At 38.3% G+C, this 24,760-nt stretch overlaps 4 protein-coding genes across 8 annotated transcripts; 2 read left to right on the top strand and 2 right to left on the bottom strand.

Annotated features, from left to right (window-relative positions):
• The first annotated feature begins 1,186 nt into the window (after positions 1 to 1,186).
• On the top strand, positions 1,187 to 4,410 carry pars2 (prolyl-tRNA synthetase 2, mitochondrial). Of its 2 annotated transcripts, none has more exons than XM_063890692.1 (4): positions 1,187 to 1,209; positions 2,009 to 2,348; positions 2,886 to 3,131; positions 3,216 to 4,410. In XM_063890692.1, exons 2-4 carry the CDS (start codon positions 2,037 to 2,039, stop codon positions 4,095 to 4,097), a joined length of 1,440 nt encoding a protein of 479 aa, XP_063746762.1. In that variant the 5' UTR covers positions 1,187 to 1,209; positions 2,009 to 2,036; the 3' UTR covers positions 4,098 to 4,410. The 2 variants fall into 2 exon arrangements, with proteins under 2 accessions (XP_063746762.1, XP_063746760.1); XM_063890690.1 differs by having other exon boundaries at positions 1,206 to 1,343.
• Positions 4,411 to 4,725: 315 nt separating this feature from the next.
• On the top strand, positions 4,726 to 8,762 carry ttc4 (tetratricopeptide repeat domain 4). 2 transcript variants are annotated; one of them, XM_063891864.1, is made up of 10 exons: positions 4,726 to 5,011; positions 5,182 to 5,265; positions 5,383 to 5,544; positions 6,156 to 6,233; positions 6,342 to 6,466; positions 6,552 to 6,638; positions 6,825 to 7,045; positions 7,178 to 7,262; positions 8,110 to 8,192; positions 8,485 to 8,762. In XM_063891864.1, exons 2-10 carry the CDS (start codon positions 5,235 to 5,237, stop codon positions 8,582 to 8,584), a joined length of 972 nt encoding a protein of 323 aa, XP_063747934.1. In that variant the 5' UTR covers positions 4,726 to 5,011; positions 5,182 to 5,234; the 3' UTR covers positions 8,585 to 8,762. The 2 variants fall into 2 exon arrangements, with proteins under 2 accessions (XP_063747934.1, XP_063747933.1); XM_063891863.1 differs by having other exon boundaries at positions 5,148 to 5,265.
• Positions 8,763 to 11,421: 2,659 nt separating this feature from the next.
• Positions 11,422 to 15,103, bottom strand: LOC134869913 (cornifelin homolog B-like). 2 transcript variants are annotated; one of them, XM_063891865.1, is made up of 4 exons: positions 14,877 to 14,974; positions 12,130 to 12,236; positions 11,852 to 12,039; positions 11,422 to 11,737 (listed from the first exon to the last, which is right to left on the bottom strand). In XM_063891865.1, the coding sequence occupies exons 2-4, from the start codon at positions 12,206 to 12,208 to the stop codon at positions 11,537 to 11,539; spliced, it is 468 nt and encodes a 155-aa protein (XP_063747935.1). In that variant the 5' UTR covers positions 12,209 to 12,236; positions 14,877 to 14,974; the 3' UTR covers positions 11,422 to 11,536. The 2 variants fall into 2 exon arrangements, 1 of the variants encoding a protein (XP_063747935.1); XR_010166469.1 differs by lacking the exon at positions 11,422 to 11,737 and adding an exon at positions 15,087 to 15,103 and having other exon boundaries at positions 14,877 to 14,957.
• Positions 15,104 to 19,121: 4,018 nt separating this feature from the next.
• On the bottom strand, positions 19,122 to 24,738 carry LOC134869185 (cornifelin homolog B-like). Of its 2 annotated transcripts, XM_063890641.1 has the most exons (5): positions 23,625 to 24,738; positions 20,335 to 20,414; positions 20,080 to 20,188; positions 19,808 to 19,974; positions 19,122 to 19,697 (listed from the first exon to the last, which is right to left on the bottom strand). In XM_063890641.1, the coding sequence occupies exons 1-5, from the start codon at positions 23,710 to 23,712 to the stop codon at positions 19,488 to 19,490; spliced, it is 654 nt and encodes a 217-aa protein (XP_063746711.1). In that variant the 5' UTR covers positions 23,713 to 24,738; the 3' UTR covers positions 19,122 to 19,487. The 2 variants fall into 2 exon arrangements, with proteins under 2 accessions (XP_063746711.1, XP_063746712.1); XM_063890642.1 differs by lacking the exons at positions 20,335 to 20,414; positions 23,625 to 24,738 and adding an exon at positions 20,643 to 20,875.
• Between the last annotated feature and the right edge of the window lie 22 nt (positions 24,739 to 24,760).

The following is a 24,760-nucleotide window of genomic DNA, read 5'->3' as shown; positions in this document are numbered from 1 at the left end:
TTTGCTGGCCTGGGAGCGCCTTGGAATCCCCCAGTCAGAGCTGGTTGATGTGGCCAGGGAAAGAGAAGTTTGGGGCTCTCTGCTGGAGCTGTTACCTCCGCGACCCTGACAGATAAGCGGGAGAAGATGGATGGATGGATGGATGGATGGACTTTTTCAGATAACATTAACAATGCAATCGCATATTATTTTCTCAGTTTGACTTTATTGCCTAAGTGTCTGTCTTAAGCTAATTATTTGTGAGGGTGATTTTTGGTTGAATTTCGATAGGCATTTGCTCTGGATTGACCTGCGCTCTCTTTCTTATACACAGGGTTTCACTTAGTTACCATCATATCCACAAATCTGCTGTAATTTTCCATACTGCCATCTTGCCCCGGACTAATTTGTGTTATGTGGCATATCTTTTTAGACCATTCATGTGTCAGGCACCAGTGAATCAAATCAGTAAGGCATTGAAAGAGTTGGACATGCCACTTCATACTGGATTTCAGTCCAACATTTATTTTGTTGAATATTTTAAATTAAGAATTCAGCTGTTTTTTTGTCAAAAAATCTAATTGATTTTCAATAGCTTCTATTTCATGTGACAGTGGCTCAAATCAATGCAGCATTGTATAGCTACACTGGACAAAAAGGACAAACCTATTTATTTTATTTTTGTTTGTCATCAATTAATATTTGTGTCTGTTGATGACCAATGAAGTTATCTATACCTTCAGTTAAAAAACAATGATCATCAAGTCAAAAGCAATTGCATTGAGGTAAAGACAAAGAAGCACTCCAGGCAAAAATGCCCCTCTTAAGGAAAACAATGATAAGGCAGAAATCAAGGCCCTTGAGGAGCAGTGCAACAAAAGAAGGCTTTAAAACTGTGAGGGCTTCTTTGATGGAGATTTAAACGTAATCACTAAGGAGAAGGAGAAACAAGAAGGAGGAAAAGCCTTCCTTTTGGAACAGATTCAAGGGTTTTATGTGTACCTGTGTGTGTGTGTGTGTGTGTGTGTGTGTGTGTGTGTGTGTGTGTGTGTGTGTGTGTGTGTGTGTGTGTGTGTGTGTGTGTGTGTGTGTGTGTGTGTGTGTGTGTGTGTGTGTGTGTGTGTGTGTGTGTGTGTGTGTGTGTGTGTGTGTGTGTGTGTGTGATAAGAACCGTCGGTACTCCTCCAGGCCTGCAGGGGGCGATGTGACATCAAATCAACTGGTCTCCGGGTGAGTAGCTAAAGAAGACAGTGTGGTGCAGGGACCTTCAGTGTTTTGCAGTCTGTGAACTTAATAGAAATGAAACTCTTAGCTTATTTTCTCTCCTAATATATTTGGAACAATCTCACATTGTCGATCCAAAGGTAAGTCTTGTGTACTTGTTCTGTGACCTTAACTACATTGTTATGTGCTAAATGTGGAGGCTAATGGTAATAAAGCTAGCCAAACTGCTAAACTATCCATCAGAGCAGGATTTAGAGACATGTCTAAGTCCAGCAGTCTATCAACTGTCTGCTAAGCACACTTAGGACATGTGTCAGTGGTATCTACATTCACAAAAGTCATTTCGTTATACGTCTGTGGCTTATTTAAATGAATGAAATTATTAGCTATCTGTGGCGACCCTGAATTCACCTGTAATGTTACCTGCAAACATAATTTTACCTAGATCATGAGTACCTTTACCATAGTTAGAAAAATACTCTTAATTTGTACTTAAAAGCAAAACTAGCAATACCACAGTGTAGAAACAATGAAGAGACCAATAATGTATTGTTTGTATACATAATAATAATAATAATAATAATAATAATAATAATAATAATAATAATACATCATTTTTGTTGTATGTATTTATTGATTAAAATGGTATTACTTATCTAAACCTGCAGAGTTCTACAAAATAGAAATTTAACGTAGAGCATTTGAATAAATGGTAAAATAACACAATAAATGCAGACAACAATAATGCTCATTCCTCCTCTTCAATAATGTACTTATTTCTTTCCAACTGATTTGTGTTATTCAGTAGGTCTGCTTTTATCAAGGAGCCCATAATGAATCAGGTTTGGTCAAGAGTCTTCCAGCGCCTCAACAGAACCGCAGTACTACCCCGGAGGAAACATTCAGGGTGTGCTGAGCAAGCTGCTGTTTTCGCCCCGAACAACTCCAGAAAAATCAAACCCACACTCCTGGTGTCACGCCTCTACCAGCCTGCAAACCTGCGTGATGTGGGACAGGACAGCCGGCTGCAAGGGGAGATGACGTGTAAGAGTCAAAGACTCATGCTGCAGGCAGGGCTCATCCATCCGTCCAACCCTGGCTGTTACTACTACCTCCCTGCCACAGTCCGCTCCATGGAGAAGCTGGTGAGACTCGTTTTTGTTAAAAGAAATGATACATGTCAAGTGGGCATGGTAAATCTGGTTGGGTCATGCACGAAACAACAACCTAAATGTGATTTTTCTGAAATGACTACTTCATCCTGCTATAAAAAGAAATAACCCCTAATTCAAATAAAAATGAATCATACAGATGTATTTTGTTTTTTCTGTATACTTTTGAGGCCTGAGGAGATAGAATTTAGTTTTTTTTAATGATATTTTTGACCACCTTTTATTAAAGATTAATACAGTTGAAAGTGGGAGACAGAGGGGAGGACTTTGTTTTTTGGCTGGCTAGGGAATCAAACCAGCTGACTAGGCAGTGTTTTAGGCATATGGACCCTCAGCTGTAACCACTGAGCTATCCGGCGGACTGAGATACCATTTTAAAAAAAAACATTAACAGAAAAAGGAAAGATCACAGCAAAGTCTATTATGGTGGTAAGATAGTGAATACATGTGTAAATGTACAACATTTTCCCTATGGTACCACATGTAATAACTGCTGTCTTAAATCAACAGGTGAGAGTTATTGACCAAGAGATGCAGGGCATCGGTGGGCAGAAGCTGGACATGCCCAGTTTGTGCTCAGCAGATCTCTGGAAAACCAGTGAGCGCTGGGACTTGATGGGAAAGGAGCTGTTCCGTCTGAAAGACCGCCATGGAGCCGACTACTGCCTGGGTCCCACACACGAGGAGGCAGTGACCACTCTGGTGGCTCACCAAGCTACTCTCTCCTACAGACAGCTCCCTCTGCTCCTTTATCAGGTACCATGTACTGTATACCTGTTGACATCAGTGTATTTGTTGATAAAGCTGCAATTTCTAACGTACTTCTTCTTTTTTTATTAGATCACCCGTAAATTCAGAGATGAACCAAAGCCTAAGTTTGGTCTTCTTCGAGGGCGGGAGTTCTACATGAAGGACATGTACTCATTTGATGTAAGTGAAGAAGCAGCTTACGAGACCTATCAATCTGTGTGCCAGGCATACACCAGGCTCTTCGCACGGCTCGGTCTGCACTGCGTTCAGGTGCAGGCGGACACGGGCAACATTGGCGGTAAACTCTCCCACGAGTTCCAGCTGCCAGCAGACATCGGTGAGGACCGACTTCTGGTCTGTAGGAACTGCTCCTTCTCTGCTAATGTAGAGACCCTGTCACCAGACAGAAGTGACTGCCCTAACTGCAAAACTGGCCAGCTGGAAGAATCTAAGGGTATAGAGGTCGGCCACACCTTTTACCTGGGTAAAAAGTACTCTAATATATTCAATGCAACCTTCAGCAATGCCCAGAACAAGCCTAGTATTGCAGAGATGGGCTGCTATGGTCTTGGGGTTACCCGTATTCTCGCGGCAGCCATTGAGGTGTTGTCGACAGAAGAGGGGATCCGCTGGCCTGGCCTTCTGGCCCCCTACCAGGCGTGTGTTTTACCCCCAAAGAAGGGCAGTAAGATGGACGGGGCGGCAGTGTTAGCTGAGGAACTGGTTCACTCATTGGGAGAGACTCTGCCTCGTTTGAGAGGGGAAGTTGTTCTTGATGACCGTACGCAGATGACCATTGGGAAGAGGCTAAAGGATGCCAACAGACTGGGCTACCCGTATGTTATTGTAGTGGGACAGGGAGCCATGGAAGAAGCTCCCAGGTTTGAGATTATCTGTCAGCAGACAGGTGAGACAATGTTTCTAAGTAAAGATGGACTCTTAGATCTACTAGGAAGAGTGGAAACTGTATGAATAACAACTGTGAATGTGGAAATAAAGGTTTTATTTTATGATCGTGTGTACTTTGTGCATGATGCAATCATAGAGGTGATGGGGACAGAAGATTAAATCCTTATAGTTCTTTATTAAAGTTTTTTTTTATTAAGAAGGAGAGATCATTTTTAAAGTTATACAAATGTTTAACATACATCCTGGTTGACATTACTTTCTGTAATAACAAGGGGCTTGACATTTGCCATGAGGCTCATACATACATTTAATTTAAGAATGTCACAATACATTTGCCAATCTTTTAAAATAAAACATGAGAGGTGTACATAAATAATGATTTACTGTTGTGTTTTAATATACATTTGCAACTGTAACATACATTACAACACAATGCTGGCAATTGGGAAAAACTGAAAAAGAAACCATGTCCTTTGAGGGATGAATAGTAGTGCAAAGCTTATAATATGTTATGTTCATTATGTGGGGTAAAAATTGTTTTTCCTTAACAAATGTATTTGAGTTGAAAAATAATAAAGCATAACGTAAAAATACCCAGGTTGGAAAAATTACTTCTATCTTTCACTAAAGTTTAAGTATTTTAAGTAAAGTCTTATATCATCGGCCACGGAACTAATGTGCCCAAGCTATGTTTCCGCACGGATCTGTATACACGTAGTACCGCTCGTGCACATGTGTAAACAATGAGCTGGGCAACTCTTTCTAGAAGATTTAACATTATTACAGATAGTGTGCTGTGGCAGTAGTCTTATTTCATAGTTGACAGCACATTTCTAAACGGGAACAGGCTTTAAACGCACACTGATCCAAAGATGGCGGGCACTCAGGATGACAGCGACGATGGCATGGACGAATTCATGGATAAATTCAAGACAAATACATATGAAAATGCCTTTAGTAAAGACAACTGGGAAGAGGTAAGCATTACAATCTATCAGTTGCCAAGAGAAGAGATATGTCTACGTTATAACTTTAATGTTGTTGTTGTTGGCTAGCATGCTAACTCAGAGGTATGTTGTCTATCCACAATGGGTTTTTTAAAATCTCATTCAGGAGTTTGATAAAATACCTATGTTCATGAAAAAAGCCCCTGAAGAGATTGACCCACAAACATACCCGGAACTAGCCTGTCTGCAGGCCATGATCCATGATGAAGACGCCCCCCCAGAAGGTAGGTGGACCACCAGCCCCTTTACAAAAACTGTGTTCGCTATCCTAAATAAAAAAACAGCTTTTGTAAATGTCAGAAACTGTTAATGAATTATTTCATTTCCCTCATTATTGTCAGAGCAAGCAGCCAACCTGAAAGATGAGGGAAATGCGTTTTTCAAGGAAAAGAACTACAAGAAAGCCATACTGTCCTACACAGCAGGTTTAAAAAAGAAATGTGGAGACCAGGACCTCAACACTGTCCTGCTCACCAATAGGGCAGCAGCACACTTCCACCTGGGTAAGGATCTCTTTACATGCCTCACAAATACATTAAATGTTAAGGATACAGACTTATAATGGTTTATTAGCATCAGGATTTTGATGCTCAATTAACAATATATTTCGTAGTTATCTGGCACCCTTCAAAAGCCTTTAGAACATATCTAAGATATAAAATAACACAGTTGGTAAAATGTACACTCTGATGGACACTAAACATCAGTCATTTAGTATCAGAAAGAATTCCTGTGGAATAATCCTGGTACACCAAACACACACTTTTCCAGTAACTCGTATATTTCTATTGCGTAAATTCAAACTGTACTACCCAAAACATGTGAATATATGTTGGATATGCCGCTGAATACTCTCAATATAAAGTCATATTCACCCTCCTCATGTATAGCAAGCAACCTGTTACATTTATCATCTCATATACACCAACACCCTTACCACTACTGCTATGTTCGGCTTTGTTTTCCTTGTAGTATAAGTAACAGTACACACACTTGGCCAATAAAGCTGATTCTAAATATGGGAAGATGTTCAAATCTGTATGTGTTTCTTTCTCTATTTCTTCCTCACTTCTTCTGTTTGCATTTTTATTTTTCTGTTTGTATTTTCCCCCAGGTAACATGCGCTCTGCATTCAACGATGCTGCAGCTGCAAAGAAGATCAAACCAGACCACCTGAAAGCCTTGATCAGAGGTGTGCGATATAAGCTTATCTTCTTCTTGAAAATTGCATTAACGTTGCTAAAGTAAGTCAATGCTTAAAATAATGACATCTTTGTATATCTTGTGTGTGTTTCTGCAGGTGCTCAGAGTTGTATAGAGCTGCGTAACTTTGCAGAGGGCGTTCAGTGGTGTGATGAGGGGCTCAAGGTCCATCCCTCTGACAAGAAGCTGCAGGAGCTGAGATCTACAGCAGATAAACACAAGGCATAATCACTAATGAGTTCAAGTGTTTTTGGGGTGGAAGTTTTAGTTCCACTCAAGTATAAAGCCATGTCTTTCTGTGTAACAGAGAGCAGCAGAGAGAGATGCCAGGAAGGCTAAAATCAAGGAAAAAAAGCTGCAGGGTGAGAAAGAAGCTCTTCTGGCTGCTATTAAGGTGAGCATACCATTTAAACTGAGAGGTGAATCAAACTCAAACATGTTCTCAGTTAAGCAACTAGCCTATAGGATTGTGTAATTGGTTTGTGAAAATGATTTTATATCTGAAACAATAAGTCAAAACTCACACTATTCTACATCCAATACGCCATTTTTCTCAGTTTTCTTTGTGTGCTTTGTGCAGGATCGAGGCATCAAGCTCTTCCAGTCCAGCAAGCCTCGGAGCAAGGAAGAAAGCTCCTCGGCAGCGATGTCACAGCTGAGCCTCGACTGCCTCAGCTCTCAGGAGGCCACAGGAGCTCAGGTGTTCCTGGACGAGCAGCACATTCTGCACTGGCCGGTCCTCTTCCTCTATCCTGAACACCAGCAGACTGATTTCATCTCTGCTTTCTGCGAGAACGACTGGTAAATGTTTTCTGTCACGTCCTGAATTTATCTTCTTGTTTCCTTTCCCCATTTCACTTAAATAAAGTTAAACTTGTTTGTACTGTTTGTTAGAATGCTACAATATGACTTTTTTCTACTTGTCTTGTTCAGTTTTGTTAATCATCTGGCGGTAATGTTTGGAGAAGAACTCCCCCCTTGGGATGCAGAAAGAAAATACCATCCACAGAATTTGCAGGTTTGTGTGTTTTCCTTTATTGCCTCTCAGTCACTCCTTTAGAAAGTCAGTAAATTAAGTTAAAAGCACTTTGAAAAAAAACATTTTTTCTTCACCATAACAGATGTCAACAATTTGCAGTACCACTCTGAATAAGTCAACAAAGGGTGTAATTTTTACTATTTTATTCTGCTACTCGATCGTTGTGCATAACTTTTAAAAAGTTACGCTGATTTCCTACATAATGCCACTCCTTTTTCTAAAGAAATCTGATTTGTAAAAATGTAACTCTACAATCTTAAGTGAAGGTTTGATATAACAGAATGCAGGATTTATACTGGGATGGCTTTGTGATTTAAAAAAATGGTGGATTTAATCTAGTTTTGATTACACAGTTTATTATCATTTTTTTTTTATAGCAGTCAAGTTCAAACACTTGCAAAAATGTATGCCATGTACTTTAATACAGAAAAACAAATCTAACGACTTGATTCCTAGTATTAATTGAAATGATTTTATTGATTTTTTTAAATGAAAGCAGCTCTGATTGATGTTTTCTGTGACTGTCCAAGCCCTTCACAGTTTATTTTCCACTTCCTGTGTGTCTGCTTCTGTTGATTTATCTGACGTCCAGCGCTCCGTCTTTTAACCTCTTCTCCTTTCTCTCTATTGATCCTCCTTAGCAACGGTCATCTTAGTGCTTAACAGCGGTCTGTACTACTGTCGTATTAACCTCTGAGATGTCAGAATTTACCAATCCTAATCAAGGTTTCATCTAAGCCATGTAATAAATAATAATAATGCAGTTTTAATCCTAATTATCCTCCTTTAAACCCCACCCCCCCCCCCCCCACCCCACACTCTCTAGCTTTACTTTGAAGATGAGGTCAAGGACACTCTCTACCAAGTCAACCCTGAGACTTCACTTTTGAAGGTGTTGCAGCAGAAAAGGTGCGTCCATATTTGAAGTAATTTCTCCTGAAGTGTGATATATTTAGATATTAAATTATGAGTTTTTTTCCCTATCAAACAAAACAACAACAATGAAAAACATGCACATTTCATTAAAAACCCTGCTGTCAGGTTTTTGCTGTCTCTTAGTTTATAGGCAACTTTAATTGGATGAAAGATGATGTTAGGAATCTGTAGGGAATGTGTTACTACCATGGTGCCAAGGTTTCTTTCTTGACTACCTTGCTTCACTTTCATATCCTGATTCACTGTCTCTTTGTCCTGTAAACAGGTTTTTCATCAAGGCAGGCTCTCCCAGCTTCATCGTAGTCGTAAAGGGCTCGCCCTTCTGGGAGCAGTTTTCCACGGGAAAGCAAATACGAGGATTGTAAAAATATGGTACTTTAAATCTTGGGACTTTTAAAACACATTTTCTTTTCAACATCAGTGAACTGACTTTACTCCTTGAGAAAAGACACAATGGAACATGTGTAAGTCTCTTGTGATCCAAAGCAGGAAACCAAGTATCAATACAAAGGAATACAAAACAAATTAAATCACTGAAAATAGTCCATGTGGATTTTGTGTTTCTTTCTGTAGATCTATAAACTGGAGACTGAAAATCTGTTTTATTCTCGTTGTTTATTCGAAAAATAAATTAACAAAATGACCTACCATTAATTAAACTAATCAAAAGATGCAATAGCTATAAACAAGTAAAGTAAGTTATAAGTATCCTCTCAGTAAATTAGAAATAGGAAACTGGCTTTCAGAAGAAAGTTGCCAAAGCAGTCGACCGTGTGGATATAGCAGTGTTTCTGATTCATTTAGCAGGCCTCTCGTTGACTTTCAACAAACTCTCAGAAACAAAGGAAGATTTAAGATACACCCAGAAATAAGGATTTGAAAATAAAAAGAATTTGAAAGAATGGCTAACATTTTTTTATTATAACTATTATAACTATTTAGTAACTGAAAGTTGTTCCTCATACTCTGGTACCATGGGAACCAAATACAAATGAGCTTGGATCTTTGTGATTCACTGATACATACCTACTTAGATAAGATAAGTTGTACCTTTTATGAATCCCCGATGGGAAATTCAACCCCAAAATTAGATAAACAGATGTATTTCTCTGAGCAGAATAATATTTCCAACAGACCAATGAGATGCCACAGAACTCCATTGGAGGTGATTGAACCATCGTCACAAAGACAGGCTGCATTTGTGGCATGTATTGATTCTGCATGTTTTGATTCTGCATTTGTACCACGGTTTGATGCTGCATATTGATGACAACAGGAATTATGTTATGTTTGATCTCGCGGTGCATTTGACACCGGGAGCACCACGGACCGAAACGGGCTACTGCAACGTTCTCTCAGAGAGAACCCTCATACATGTAAATAATTATCAAGTATACTGTATGTCATTTCTGTATTTTGTTAACAAAAAAATAATTAATTCCCTGACTATTATTTGATGTGTCAGGCTTTACAGGGCTAAAGCTGAATAGAGCTGGATAAGCAGTGGCAGCCTGTCTATGTTGAACAACTTAATATACAATGCTGCAAAACTTGAATCCAATTATCAAAACAAAGGATAACAAAACCCCACAAACACTAATACAAAGAAACACGGGCTTACATTGCTGATTTCTAAAGACGTTGATTAATCATAAGTGACAGAGGAACATTTGTTTTCAGTTTGTTTTCAAATTACAAGCTTAGTGTATTAGGAGCAATACAATTGGGTTCAAGTTTTATTTAGAAGTGGAGTCGAGGATGCAAGCTAGGTCAGTGAACTCAAGCAACATCGATTCATATACACGTCACATGCCTTAAACTCATGTACTGCATGTGTCTTGCTGTTCTGTTTGATTGTTCATGGTTTATTGCACTTATTGTAAGTCTCTTTAGAAAAAAAGCGTCAGCTAGATGTAATGTAGTGTAATTTGGCAGCATGAAAGGTACATGAATCAATACGAACTCAGTTTTTCATTAAGTGTGAAAAGTTGCAGCAGCTTAAGAATAGCATTTTTTTTTCTCAGAACTTTTCTTACACTAATTAATGAAGTTCTCTAAATATGAGTGAGTACGTTTGAAAGTGTCCCCTTTGTTGAATGACATTTTTTTTTAGTTTAAAAGAGATAGCCAAGGTTAACTGCAAATTTCTTTAAGAACCCTGGTTTCATCTGTTTGGTGTTTCCTCGTTGAAAAGCAACCAGTGACCTTTCGATACGACACATAACTCCTTTGAGTTCGTGTACTAGATTCTTTCTTTAATCCAGAGCACTTGAGGAATGTTTATCTGACACGATATTATCTGTGAAGGAATTTACTTCTACCTGAATGTTTCTTTCTTGACAATAACACTCATTTCCTGTTTTGCTATGTCTTTGTTCTGCAACAACACTCCCAGTTTCATCTCTCTGGTTCGATTTACTTCAATCATTTTACTCACCCTGTCGGCAGTGAGAGGATGGCTATCTCACATCCAGCCCTCGCTTTAACCACAGGGTTTTATAAAAGTGCTGTCACTAGTTTGAAGGACATAAAACCGCATTTTAAGTAAATCTGTGCTATATTACCCGCCAAAGTAAACATTATGCTATAAAAATTAAAGTTAATGTGGCATGCCTCTTTTCATTACTGACGTTTCTTGAACTAGTTTTACTAAAATATTTTACCAAAATATAAATTCTCTTTTTTTCAATAGCTTCCATGTCATGTGACCCCAAATCCATACTGGACCAGATACGCCTCTATTTATTGGATGTTATTTATTCTTTTTTATATGAAAATTGTTATAATATTTTTTTTTTCTTTGTTGAAAAGTCTTTTATTTTTTCAATAGCTTAAAATGGTATATCGTATTTTTCCAGATAAGTAAAACAATACTTAACTTGAAATCACTGGGTTACATGAGATGGGAGCTATTGAAAATTAGAAAACTGATTATTTTATAAGTATATTTGGGAAAAAACACAAATAATCGCTAAATTTAGAGAAAAACAAGCAAGTCCTGCATAAAAGACACAACTGACCAATGAGAAGCTACAGAGCTCAGACCTACCCTCAACACTGGAGCCAGCTGCTGCACTTTACCATTTTTTGATTTAGTATTTTGGTTTGGTGCTGCATATTGATCACAGCAGAAGGGTTTTCTTTCTCTTGTCAAGGAGAACAAACTGATAAAATGATTGCATTTTTTTATTTCAAGTCATCGCACTTGTCTGTTTTTTTATTGACAAACTTGCACTTCAATACTGGTGTTACAGTACAAAACAAACAGCAGCATGAGTTGAATTTCCTTCAGAAGACCCAATGAGAAACCGCATTGCTCACTGTGACATCACCACTGTTTGGGTCATAAAACCAGCTTGGGGAACCATCATCACTGTAGGCTGCATTTGTACAACAGGTTGATTTTGCACGACGATGACATTGGGTCCTTTTTTGCGATGTTTTAACTCACGATGCATCTGACACCAGGAGCACCACAGACAGAAACAGGACACTGCGATGTCCTTACAGAGAGAACCCTGCAGAGAACCAAAGAAATAAACCTTGTGTTGGAAATTCAACATACAGTAGCTTCACTGTCATGAAATGTGACATGTGACATCCAGTATGCATCAGCTTTGCAAACATCCTACCTTGATATGATATCTGTGACGAATGGCAGCCCTTAAAGACAGGACTGCAGGAGGCACACAGAGGGGTATTCCACAGGATGCTGTTATAGCAGGGCTGATAATGTCACATAGTGGGAGAAAATTATTTTCTCCAAACCGTCCTGAAACAGTGCAGGCAAGACAAGGGCAGCACCAGAAACCATAGCAACCTGAAAAACACACAGATACTCAACAGTTACTTGCTAAAGAAGGGTTTGAATATCCAAATAAAAGAAAAAAGTAGTGATTTTGATTCTTACAAGTGCTCGCGTCCTCAAAGCAGTCATAGAGACCACTGCCCCAGTCTGTATCAGGGTTTCCAGCCATCTGATGTTGCATGACTTTAGCCTCACAGTAAACAATGTACCTGTTCACACAAAAATCAGAGCAAAGCAACAAAAAATCCTGATTATACAAAGCTCATATATTGCAATTGTTTTACTAGTTATTTAGTTGGAGCACCTATGGACATTCCATTCTTGTGGCATCATTCACCTTTAAGCAGATGAACTGATCAGGTCTTGGAGAGCCTTGAATAACTTGTTTTGCATGTCTGATGTCTTTCTGTTAGACAATGCCTCAAAATGAATCAATTGCACACAACAATGTGAAATGAAAGTAGCTACCTGAGGAGTAGTTTGACAGTTTCGGTTTATTGTAATATGACTTTAGATCTTGGACTGATTACACAACTTGTATATGAGATAATGTGAAGCATCTTTAAATGTTAACCTTCCAACTTCTTGATCTCGACAAGCATTTGTAAAGGAAATACAAATATTTTTCAGATAAATTGCTATTAAAAAATACATTCCTGTGAGAAATGCAGAGCATGCTGCACTAAGCATATATATATATATATATATATATATATATATACAGTGGTATGCAAAAGTTTGGGCACCCCTTAGGAAAACCACTGCATCAGTTTGTCACTTGCTGAGCTTTTGAAGCAGCAACTTCATTTTAACATATGTTATACCTTATGGTAACAGAAACATCTCAGTAGTGAAATAACTTTTATTGGTCAAACAGAAACATGTTTATGTGCATTCAAACAAAAATAGGCATGTGCATAAATTTGGGCACCCCTAAGAAATAATTCCATTAATATTTAGTATTGCCTCCTTTTGCTGCAATAACGGCCTGTAGACGCCTCCTGTAGCCACAGACAAGTCCCTTAAGCCTGGCAGGTGGTATTTTGGCCCATTCTTCCACACAAAACGTCTCCAGTTCAGTCAGGTTTCTTGGCCTCCGTGCATGGACAGCCTTCTTCAAATAAATCCATACATTTTCAATGATGTTAAGGTCTGGGGACTGGGATGGCCATTCCAGAACATTGTACCTGTGCTTCTGCATGAATTCCTTGGTGGATTTTGATCGGTGCTTAGGATCATTGTCCTGCTGAAAAATCCAACCCCGGCGTAGCTTCAACTTTGTGACTGACTCTAGAACATTCTTGTCAAGAATCTCCTGGTACTGTAAGGAATTCATGTGGCCCTCAACTTTAACAAGTTTTCCAGTACCTGTGCTAGCCACACAGCCCCATAACATGATAGATCCTCCACCAAATAACTCAATCTTGGTCTCATCTGACCACAGTATTTTGTTCCAAAATGCTTCTGGCTTGTCCAGATGTGCTTTTGCATACCTCATGCGACTCTTCTTGTGACTAACACTCAGGAAAGGCTTTTTGCACATCACCCTTCCAATGAGCTCTTCCTGGTGCAAAGTACGCTGGATTGTGGAACGGTGAACAACTACACCATCAGCAGCCAGATGTTGTTGTAGTTCTCTGGAGGTGGTCTGTGGCTTCTCTGTGACCATTTTCACCATCCTTCGCCTGTGCCTTTCCCCTATTTTTGTCGGCCTACCACATCTTTCCTTCACACGGACTGTTCCTGTGGCCTTCCATTTCACAACTACGTTTCTGACTGTGGAGACAGACAGTTTAAACCTGTCAGATAATTTTTTGTACCCTTCTCCTAATTTATAATGTTGGATTATCTTAGCTTTCAGGTCAGTGGAGAGTTGTTTTGAGGTCCCCATCTTGCCACTCCCTAAGAAAGAACCTAGGCCAGGCACAGCCAGCTATTACCTATGTTAAATAGCCTTTTTCATGATTGGTTCCACCTGTCTTTGTAATTGAAGGTCTAATGAGCTAATCAAAGCAATTTTGTGCAGCAACCTGTCAGCTATAAATCCGTACAGGTGTTGAAATGAATGCTATTTATAAGGGTGCCCAAACTTTTGCACATCCCATTTTTTGCATTTTATTTTATTATAATAAAACTATGTAATGCTACCCTAAGAATTTTGGTCTGGAAAACACTAAAACGTCTACATCTTTGTAGGAAAACAAATGTTGTTGCTGTGATCTTCTATTATAAAGGAAAAGCAAATTGTCATGAAATCTCAGAGGGGTGCCCAAACTTTTGCATACCACTGTATATATACCGTATATATATATATATATATATATATATATATATACCGTATATATATATATATATATATATATATATTTATACACTTACGTTCATGCATGCATAAATGCATTGAGTTGCTGCCATGTGATTGGCTGATAAGATATTTGTTAATGAGCAGCTGAACAGGTGTTCAGCAAAATAAAGACAAGGCATTATACGTTACAATAAAAATAAAATAGCATAAACAAATACAATTTGAAATATGCCATTATATTTTCTAATTTATTTTTGCTAAATAATTGATTTAAAGTCCATTAAAATCCATTTACTTTTAAGAAAAAAGAGGAATTCTGCAGGGTTATAAACAAAAAGACCAAATATTTAACATTCGCGGGTGTGCTTTGCCGCTGCAGAAAGAAACCAAAAGACTGAGATCTGTTCCTAAGAATCTATCATATTGTAATAGAAGTATACATTTAATTAATTATTTAAAAAATTGTCTTCAGAAACCCTCTTCCTCATCACTTTATACTTGTAAATTCATCTCAATACAGTTAGGATAAAGGTGAAATGTTTACCTGATGGAGCTGGAGACCTCTGCGACACTGAAGCTGTGAATGAAGGAGAACCTTCCTGATGGTTTAGATATATAAGGTGATCTGTGTCATACAGATAAACAGAAACAATGCTGCAAAACTTGAATCCATTGGCACAACATTACGAAAATGAAACTGATAGTTTGATGTTCTAGCCTTTGAACTTAAAATAAAAAAAGATGTACACTGTACTTTAAGCTTGTTTAGGTACTCCACCATGTATCCTATTGTGAAATCTCAACATCCTTTATGGGGTAACAGGGGTATAAACAGGGTATTCATATTGAAATTCATATGTAATCCTAGTCCACCTCATTTGACCCATCCCCACACTAACTTCCTCGCTGTTCTTTGAAGGTGAGGTCAAGGAAACACTCTGCAAGTAAACCCAGAGACTTCACTTTTTAAGGTGTTGCAGCAGAAAAGGTAGATCAATCGATATGAAGTCTGTGATTTAATTTGAATTCATATCAAGGTAACCAATCATTATTTATTTTGATCAGATAGCACATTTTCATAATTGTCGTGTCTTTGATATTTTATCTGCTCCTCCTTTTTGTCTGTTTGTCTAATTCAGTTCCAAGTTAAATTGGTGTTTTTAGTTCCACACAACATTGCATATCCTATTAATGAAGTTATTATAATCATTTGTTTATAGGTTTAGAGGTGTCCCTTTTGTTTAATGACATTTGCATTAATGTTTAAAAAACATATTCACAAGACAAAGATAACCATGCACACCTCTTTAAAAACAGATTGTATTTGTTGGGTGGTAAACAAGCAACAAGTGACATTTGCATACAATGAAACATAACTCCTTTGAGTTCCTTGTAATAGATCCTATCCTTCTATAATCCAGAGCACCAGGAATACTTTTAAGGAATTTAGTTTACTTGTACCATTGTTTTTAGGTTTCTGTTTTGATCATAACTTCCTTAACACACATTCCTGATAACCTATCTCTTGTTCCTGCAACCGGTTATTTTTCAAGGCAGGCACAACTAGCTGTTTTCTATTGGATTTTGGTTCTTCTGTTTTATATGAAAATTGTTCTAATAATTATATAGGTCTACATTTATATTGTTTAAAGAGGTGTGTCCTGCTTTCCGGTGTAGTATAACAATGCTGCTTACAATTAGATCTCCAATAAAGAAAATGTTGAATTTTCATTAAATTATTTATAGAAAGAAGGTCAACTAAAATCCAATGAAGAGGTTTGTCCTACTTGTCCTGTAAAGTGTTAGGGAATATTTTGTGTAAGCTTGTAAATCTTTAGCTCAGTTACATGTCTTCCTCTCTGTGGTCCTGCAGCTGCTGTTATCTTCATTAAGGCCTGGGCTTCCGAAGCCTTGTTGTTCCCACAGTGGGTACAAGCTCATGCTGACCTAAGATTGGTTTATCTGGCCCACTATGCTCCGGTAAACACCTTATTTGTGACCTAGATGTCTGAGCTTGTTTAGTCTGACGTTTGAAGAATGTTGTTTATCCAGTTGGAACTAGTTTAAACCTCTTCCTATTCTATGTCTTGTCAATTCTCCGGCCGTAACTCAGAATAAACCCAACAGTGTTTTGTCATCAAGTTCCTGCTCTCCAGTGTATCTCTGAGTTTCGTCTCCATTGCTTCAGAAGTTTCCACCACATAAAGTGATACAATGCTGCATTGACTTGGAGTCCTAGAATCACACAATATGGACAGTATTAAAACAATTAAGACTTTTCAATCAAAAACAGTAAGATTTTCACAAAATATTCATAGAAACATATTACATATATCTGGTGTGGACTTGGAGTCAGTGTGTCACATGACATAACAACATTGATGAATATTTAATATTAATATAAAAAATAAGATAAAATAAAAGTCAATAAAAAGAGGTGTTTCCTACTCGTCATGTGTAGAAAAAGAATGGTTCATTGATTTGGAGGGACTGGGTCACATGTCATGGAAACTATAAAAAAAAGTTTCAACAGAAACGGCTGAATTTTCCTTAACATATTTACATAAAATGTATGTGATGCATTGTCATAAGAGTACGAGTAAGATTATAAGAGTTTAAATTTAAAAAACTGCTGATATGCACTTTAGCTGTTTCATTTTATTGTATTTATTTACATTATTGATTATTGGTTCAAATCAGTGAAAACACTAAAATTCTAAAAATGTCAGGTAGGTCTTATCATTAATTTATTAATTAAGTAGTAATAATGTCCGGTATGGGAGTGAAATGGAATGTATTAAAAGAAACATTTGCCTTTTCAACTTCTTAAATGTTTTATTCGTCATTAAGATAGTCATTTAAATATAAAGGTGTGATGCTCTTATCAAGAGACTGTGCCGTCATATCAGGGCAGCCCCTGGTCAACTTGGGGCCCTAAGCGACATTTTGTCACGAGGCCCTCTCTGTTGTGGATCACATGATTTGGACTGTTAGGAATTAAGGCGAGACCCCACAGTCACCATGAACATGAAGCTTCCCCAGTTGATACCGAACGTTAAAAAAACACTTTTTTGTTTTACAAGTCTTATGAAATGTTAAGTTTAAAGGTGTAAACTGAAAAATGCATACATTGCATACATATTTCCAGGTCAGAAATCTGAACATTGGATAAAGCAGGGTTCAAAAGTATTGCTTAATTTTGTAGACACATTAGAGCCTAAGCTAAGCTTTATACTAAGCTTTAGCCTAATAGAACCTATAGGCTATACAGAGACTGCCTTTCATGACCTGAATTGCAGCTGAAGTTTATGTTATGGCCAAAGCTACATTCCACCTATACGAAATACCCACCTTCGGTTGAAGCTCGAACTTCTTGTTGTTTTTTTCTCGTCTCAAGGCGGGGCAAATTTAGCGTGCATAATATGAGGCCCCCAGCGCAATGTGAGGCCCTACACTGCGTAGGGCACTCATTGATATGACGCAGGGAGGGGCGGCCCTGCGTCATATCAATCTGCACAAAGTCCGGTCAATTTAACGTCAGCGATGACCAAATAAAACTAAAACATTTGTTAACCTGTCAGAACATATTTTTTGAATAATATTTTTTATATTTGTACGAAACTTTGGATTCATGATGGCTTAACCGTCCTCAGTAAGGAAAGAAAACGAGAACAGCACCAAGAAAACAGGAAAAGAAGAAAAGAAAAAAGTTCGCTGCACATTGTGCTCAATGCTTATGTGAAACGAGACGGCCATCATCACTAAGAATATGTTTATGTATGAATTATGATCTTTGGCTAGTCCATTTTATTGCAGAAGTTTGGAGTATTACACTATTAGTTTACCAAAGAAGATGATTGCAATGGATGGGTGTATCCAGTGGTGTAGTGGGGATTTTTTAAGTGAGGGTACGCTATTTGTGACGTCACCCCCCAAACACACACACACACACACACACACACACACACACACACACACACACACACACACACACACACACACACACACACACACACACACACACACTCCCACCCAAAAAGCCATACATATATTCAGCTTAACATGCAGAAATACACACAGGTGTCATATAGCCCAGTTTCCCGTCCTTTGCGTCGATCCAGGGATAGGCCTCCTTTTTTCTCTTCCACATCTCCTCAGTCCAGATCGCGAACGGTGAGCTGTCGGAGCTCCCCATAGAAATATGGGAGCTCCCCACCACCTCCGCGCTAGCATTAGCAGAAGATGTGGGAACTTCGGTGGTGGTGCTGGCTTGTGGCTCAGTCAACGTCTCTGGCTCCTGAATTTCATTGCTGACATCTTTCCGAAAATAAAAATCAATACTTTTCTGTCGATTTGACATTTTAATAACTACACTAACCACACTGAAATCAAAATAGGCTACACATCACATCCACGTTCTCGTTGTTTTTTTTTGTCTTGTTTTAAGTCTCAGGTTGATGACGATTATCGAATGTTCATGTTATGTTCATGTCGTAGCCAATATAGGTCACGGACAGATACTGGGGATGTCTTATGTAGCCTATGTAGGTTGTTCTCACCATTGCCAATATCTCCGGATTGACATTTGAGTTGTAAGCTATTTTTTTTAATTTTTTTTTTAGTTGTAGCCTAAGCTATTTTATATTTATTATTTTTTTATATATCACGTCGGGAGAAGTGGGTGGACGGCGTACCCCCGCGTCCAACGCCCACTACACCCCTGGGTGTATCCTCTTTTGTAATCGATGAAGTCTTTTGGCAATCAATTTTGATCATAGAGTGCCCTCTGTTGGCCTTTAGGGTGAACCGCATTTACAATGAAGATGCTGAGTAGTACTTTATTCCTCATTCTACAACTTTATTAATTCCTTTATTTAGACCACACTCAAATCATTTTGGTGGAATGAAAATTCTTTATCCTATCCTTGACACAATACATGCAAAGTAATTTTCCTGAGAAATTTTAAACAATGATTGTCATTATAGTTAAGAAACTTACACTCAATACTCTGACAAAACAGAGACACAATTCAAAGCGATTGCATTTAGTTTTTTTTAAGTGATTACACTTTAAAAAACGGTGTTACAAAATCAACAGCAGCCTGAGCTGAACTTCCTTCACTAGGCCCAGCAGACACATGAGAATCCATAGAGCTCAGTGTGATATCACGGTGACTCCTGGTTGGCTCACAAAACCAGCTTGGGGAACCATCATCATTGCAGCAGGCTGCATTTGTACAATGGGTTGATTTTGCACCACGATGAAATTGGGGGTTTTATTGCGATGTTTTAACTCACGATGCATCTGACACCAGGAGCACCACTGGCAGCAAAGGGACACTAATATGTCGTTACAGATAGAACCCTGCAGAGAAGCAACCAAAAAAAAGTTTGTTTTTGTAAGTTGTAAACTGCTTTACTTATATGAAATGTGTCTTGTGAAATCTAGTACATATAGGCGTAGAAGCATCCTACCTTGATATGGTATCTGTTTCGCATGGCAACCCTAACAGCCAGGACTGCAGGAGGCACACACAGAGGCATGCCGCAGGCTGTGTCACATAATGGGAGACAACGGTTCTCACCAAACCGTCCTGCAACAGTGCAGGCAAGAAAAGGGCCACACCAGAAACCATAGCAACCTGAAAAACAACAGGGAGATACACTAACAGAGTTACTTGCTGGATAAGGGTTTGATATTGCAAAAATGATTTAAAAAAGGTTTAAGTCATGGTTTTATTTCTTACATGTACTTGCATCCTCAAAGCAGTCAAAGAGATCACTGCTCCAGTCTTTCTCAGGTTGTGCTTCCATCGGATGTTGGATAAATTGAACTACACACAGTGAACAATTAACCTGTAACACAAAATCAGAGCAAAGTGTCACAAAGTGCAGCCAGAAAGCCAGTTTATGCATGTTTTATTTATAATATGAGTTGTGGTGTTGTGTCTTAAATTTAATTGGAGTGCGGTGCTTTTGTTTTTGTTTTCTGTTTGATTCACCTGGCAGGCTATTTGGGACACCGATGAGACACCTGAGCAGTGGCGGCTCCTGAAAAAAATCTCAGGGGGGCAAATTTTGTCTGATAATGATTAAATGGGACCGATTCAATAGGTACATTAAGCAAGACCATATCAATTTGTTGATAGATTGTTAACTCTCTCGTGTCCACTAGATGGCAACACACAGTGAGAGTAGTAAGTGACTTGTGTATGCATGTTTTATTTATAATATGAGTTGTGGTGTTGTGTCTTAAATATTATTGGAGTGCAGTGCTTTTGTTTTTGTTTTTGTTTTCTGTTTGATTCACCTGGCAGGCTATTTGGGACACTGGTGAGACACCCGAGGACGCACCTGAAGCCATCGCATAATTAAGACTGATCTAATACAAGACTCCGGGAGAAGGAGAGAGAGAGGACCAGACGAGACGAGACGAGATAAGGACCTGACGTGGTGCAGGCGTGCAGGAAATCGGATTTCAAGACGGTACGACGCTTTGAAACGGAACGACGAGACTGTCGGGAGTACGAGCGGTTAAATCTAATGCTGCAACGACAAACACGCACATCGTCACCCCAGCGCTGCCTTAGGGGCCGTTTAGGCCATAACACACTGGAATTCTCTCCCCTTCCCACTGAAACTGTCTCTGCACACTGAAAAAATATTTCACGGCACACTGGAAATAACTTTCATATATATTAATGGGTGTCAAAACACACTGGAATACTTGCCTCCACACTAGATTTGCACAATAACAGCACAAGTGAGTGAGTGAGTGAGTGAGTGAGTGAGAGAGAGAGAGAGAGAGAGAGAGAGAGAGAGAGAGAGAGAGAGAGAGAGAGAGAGAGAGAGAGAGAGAGAGAATGTCTGTGTGCGTGTGTGTGTGTGTGTGTGTGTGTGTGAGAGAGTGAGAGAGGGGGGGTGGGGGGGGAAGCGCGCGAGCATTTTTCAGTGTGTCCGGAAGGCATTTCAGTGTAACCGGAAGGCATGTCAGTGCGTCCGGAAAGCCATTAGACGATAACAGGTTCATTGTACGTTGTACGAGTTCAGGTAGCCTACGACAAAAGCATAAAATGATGCACAAACAGATCATTGTAGGCCTAATAATTTTCCTCGCATGTCACGTATCAGTTAGGTCAAACAACGAAGATGTTATTGAGATATTTTCGCAAATTCTACATTGTCTCGAAATAATTCAGGTATATCCAAATGTGAGGTGTTTTCGTGAACTTGAAGCCCATGCTAGGACAATATTCCACATAACAAACATTGTACGGCAACATGATACATTGGAGGGAAGACCGTGTACAATTTTACTTGAACAATTATATCAGTGCATGATGGCTGTTCTGCAACAGGTCGATGACGATCTTCCGAGAGAAATGACCATTGTACCACCTATTAATAGAAGCGGCACTGGTCGCCCACGGTACGATTTGACAGCAGAACAGATAGAGTTGCGCATGGGTCTTGGGCTTAACTGGCAAGGAATAGCCTCGCTTTTTGGCATTGCGCCGGACCTTGTTAATATCTGTGCCATAACTTGTCTTCATGACCTAGCACTCCATGAATTCCTCGATTAACTTGTTTTAGTTCATTATAAGACTTTATTTTATTTTTTTCTCTAAACCTTTTTAAATAAATAAAAAAAATAAACGATGTACTCGCGATTGCCAATAACGAATAAGGCCTGCAGACTGATCAAAATATAAAAAAGTTGCACCTTCATATTGAAACACAAAAAAATATGCAATGAAATAACGCTGAAATGTCATGTTCTTCTCACTAGGCCTACTAGTCTAATGGTCTTCCGGACGCACTGAAATGCCTTCCGGTTACACTGAAAAATGCTCTCGCGCCCTCCCCCCCTCTCTCACACACAAACCCCCCCTCCCTCTCTCTCTCTCTCTCTCTCTTGTGCTTTTATTGTGCAATTCTACAGTGTGGAGGCAAGTATTCCAGTGTGTTTTGACACCCATTAATATATATGAAAGTTATTTCCAGTGTGCCGTGAAATATTTTTTCAGTGTGCAGAGACAGTTTCAGTGGGAAGGGGAGAGAATTCCAGTGTGTTATGGCCTAAACGGCCCCTCATAGTTATGGCCTAAACGGCCCCTCATACTTCTCGACCAGGAAGAGAGTGCTGGTAACTGAAGGCACACACGGACACCACCTCTCTCACACCTCTCTCTCCCTCTCTCCCTCTCTCTCCTCGTCTATGGCCAGTAGCTGGGTAAAGCCCTGATCCCTTCGTTTTATCTATTATAATCTTTGGAGTATTTTATTGTGATCCTTTTTAATCTACAATAGGAAACAATTCAATGTATATTTTTGCTATTTCATGTTTTTAAAACTTGTAAAATACATTTTATAAACCAAAGAACTTGACTCTGTGTGATTCAAATCTGGGGTATTTAAATCACCTGTGAAGTGTCTACTTTGTGACAAAAGCAAAAAACACTTGTGGTAAACAAAAAGCTAATTTTGTAAATCTCTTACCACTTATTCAGTTGGAGCCCTTGCCTAAAAACGTAATTATTGCACTAGATTGGACTTTGTGTAGATAATTTGATTTGGTTTTCGAAGCTCTTTGCATGACTTATTTGGATGAAAATGAACTGGGCTCGGCTTTGACATATTAAAAGCAGAACAGCCACTGGCAAATCATTTCTTCTCCTGTTATTAAGAGAACTTTTTGAAAAAAAGGTGGCAACATTGGCCAAAATAAAATGCAGTCAAAGAAGGAACATTGTCCTCGCATTTATACTGTATACATTTTAGAGGAGAAAATAAAGATGAACAACAAACTAAATTTTAAAACATAGGAAAGAAAAGGCACATAAGCATATTGCTGTTGAAATCAAAGACAATGGTGAATTATGTCCTTATAGTACAGTAAAATTCAATTTCTAAACTGATAGCTATACATTATGCGAGTATTACACAAAGTGAAGTATGTTAATGATAGGCTTACAAAATAAAACAACTTAAAACTTGATGAAGTCTATTGGTACAAGCACAATACTAGATGACAGATAAATACAACATTTAGTATACTGTATGTGTTTTTTAACACAAACCAGCTGGTGACATTCAGAAGGACCCAGGATGCCTCTGATATTATGATAAATATACATTTACAAAAACTACCATGGCTGTGAAACAGACAAAGTTCAAATCAATCATTTTTGTCCGCAGAATCCCCACTTCTCTATTCATCTTATACTTTTAAATTCACATTTACTGCCTGCCATTAAACTTATAAACGACCATTACTACAAATATATTTTACCTGATGGAGCTGGGCACCGTCTAGGTGACTCTGAAGCTGTCAAATAATGAAAGGATGTGACTTTAATTGGGTGTGGCAGGTTTTGCATGTTGGACGGCAGAATTCAAACAAAACTGGAAACCCTAATCCATTGGCACAAAGCACTGACAACAAAACTACTTGGGAAGAAAAATGTGTACATCATGTTTTAAGTGATTTTTATTTATATATGGTAGACATTTAAAGATAAAACTTTTCCTATGTGTGTTTGAAAACAGGGCATTATTTTTATTGATAACATGTTTTTCTTCCACTGATTAGAGAAATGGATCAATTAAAATGATCTTTTAAATATTTATTTTTTAATTTGAAACGTTTTAGAAGCCTTACATTTGACTCATAGGTGACTTTAAATGAGCAGATATTGAGATTACATCAAGTTATTTAACTGTTGTTTTAACAGAGGTCTGAAGAGGTCATTCAAGACTTATTTGCATGAGGCAATTTGCAATTCCCCTAGTGGTGGAAAAAGTACTCAAGGCCTCTACTTAATTGAAAGTAGAATTACTGTGGTCTTGAAATACTCCAATACAAGTAAACATCATGAATTTAATAATATATACAGAAGTATTAACAGTCAAATGTACTTTGTTTATCAAAAGTAGAAGTACTAATTTAGCAGAATGGATCTATTCTACAGTGTTGTAGAATAATATTATTTTGTTTTTATCAGTAGCAAATTAATGTACATTTCAAATCATTTTAATGTTGAAGTTTGGCAATGTGGAGCCAATTTTGGATACTTTTACTGTGCATATAAAAAGCTAACGTATTGCATCACATTGTGTTTTCATGTACAAAGTAGTCAAAAACTTTTAGTATTTAATACATGTAGTAGAGCAAAAAGTACAATACTTGCCTCCGAAATGTAGCGGAGTAAAAGTACATTTAGCATTAAATGGAAATACTCAAGTAAAGTACAAGCATGGAAAAATAGTCCTTAAGTACAATACTTGAGTAAATGTACTTTGTTACATTCCACCACTGATTTACATTGGCAATATAATCAGAGACTGAGTACACTCTACTGTAGGTGCGCACAAGACAACACCTGTAGTATAGATTTGTCTCCTAGCATTGCTGTCTTCACACTATGT

Source organism: Eleginops maclovinus, chromosome 9 (genome assembly GCF_036324505.1).
Source record: "Eleginops maclovinus isolate JMC-PN-2008 ecotype Puerto Natales chromosome 9, JC_Emac_rtc_rv5, whole genome shotgun sequence".
Taxonomy (NCBI): domain Eukaryota; kingdom Metazoa; phylum Chordata; class Actinopteri; order Perciformes; family Eleginopidae; genus Eleginops; species Eleginops maclovinus.
This window is presented reverse-complemented; position numbering and strand designations above follow the sequence as displayed.

What these genes read in the sequence shown, in the direction of transcription:
- pars2 (XM_063890692.1), top strand. Translation starts at nt 2,037, where the DNA reads ATGAATCAGGTTTGGTCAAGAGTCTTCCAGCGCCTCAACAGAACCGCA. An exon ending in TCCGCTCCATGGAGAAGCTG is followed by an intron (nt 2,349 to 2,885) that starts GTGAGACTCGTT and finishes TTAAATCAACAG; the next exon opens with GTGAGAGTTATTGACCAAGA. An exon ending in TCCCTCTGCTCCTTTATCAG is followed by an intron (nt 3,132 to 3,215) that starts GTACCATGTACT and finishes TTTTTTTATTAG; the next exon opens with ATCACCCGTAAATTCAGAGA.
- LOC134869185 (XM_063890641.1), bottom strand. Translation starts at nt 23,712, where the DNA reads ATGCAAAACCTGCCACACCCAATTAAAGTCACATCCTTTCATTATTTG. An exon ending in ACGGTGCCCAGCTCCATCAG is followed by an intron (nt 20,415 to 23,624) that starts GTAAAATATATT and finishes AATCATTATCAG; the next exon opens with ACAAAATTTGCCCCCCTGAG. An exon ending in CTTTGAGGATGCAAGTACAT is followed by an intron (nt 19,975 to 20,079) that starts GTAAGAAATAAA and finishes GTTGTTTTTCAG; the next exon opens with GTTGCTATGGTTTCTGGTGT.
- ttc4 (XM_063891863.1), top strand. Translation starts at nt 4,907, where the DNA reads ATGGCGGGCACTCAGGATGACAGCGACGATGGCATGGACGAATTCATG. An exon ending in TGAAGACGCCCCCCCAGAAG is followed by an intron (nt 5,266 to 5,382) that starts GTAGGTGGACCA and finishes CATTATTGTCAG; the next exon opens with AGCAAGCAGCCAACCTGAAA. An exon ending in GCTTTCTGCGAGAACGACTG is followed by an intron (nt 7,046 to 7,177) that starts GTAAATGTTTTC and finishes TGTCTTGTTCAG; the next exon opens with TTTTGTTAATCATCTGGCGG.
- LOC134869913 (XM_063891865.1), bottom strand. Translation starts at nt 12,208, where the DNA reads ATGCAACATCAGATGGCTGGAAACCCTGATACAGACTGGGGCAGTGGT. An exon ending in CTTTGAGGACGCGAGCACTT is followed by an intron (nt 12,040 to 12,129) that starts GTAAGAATCAAA and finishes TGTGTTTTTCAG; the next exon opens with GTTGCTATGGTTTCTGGTGC. An exon ending in GTCACAGATATCATATCAAG is followed by an intron (nt 11,738 to 11,851) that starts GTAGGATGTTTG and finishes GGTTCTCTGCAG; the next exon opens with GGTTCTCTCTGTAAGGACAT.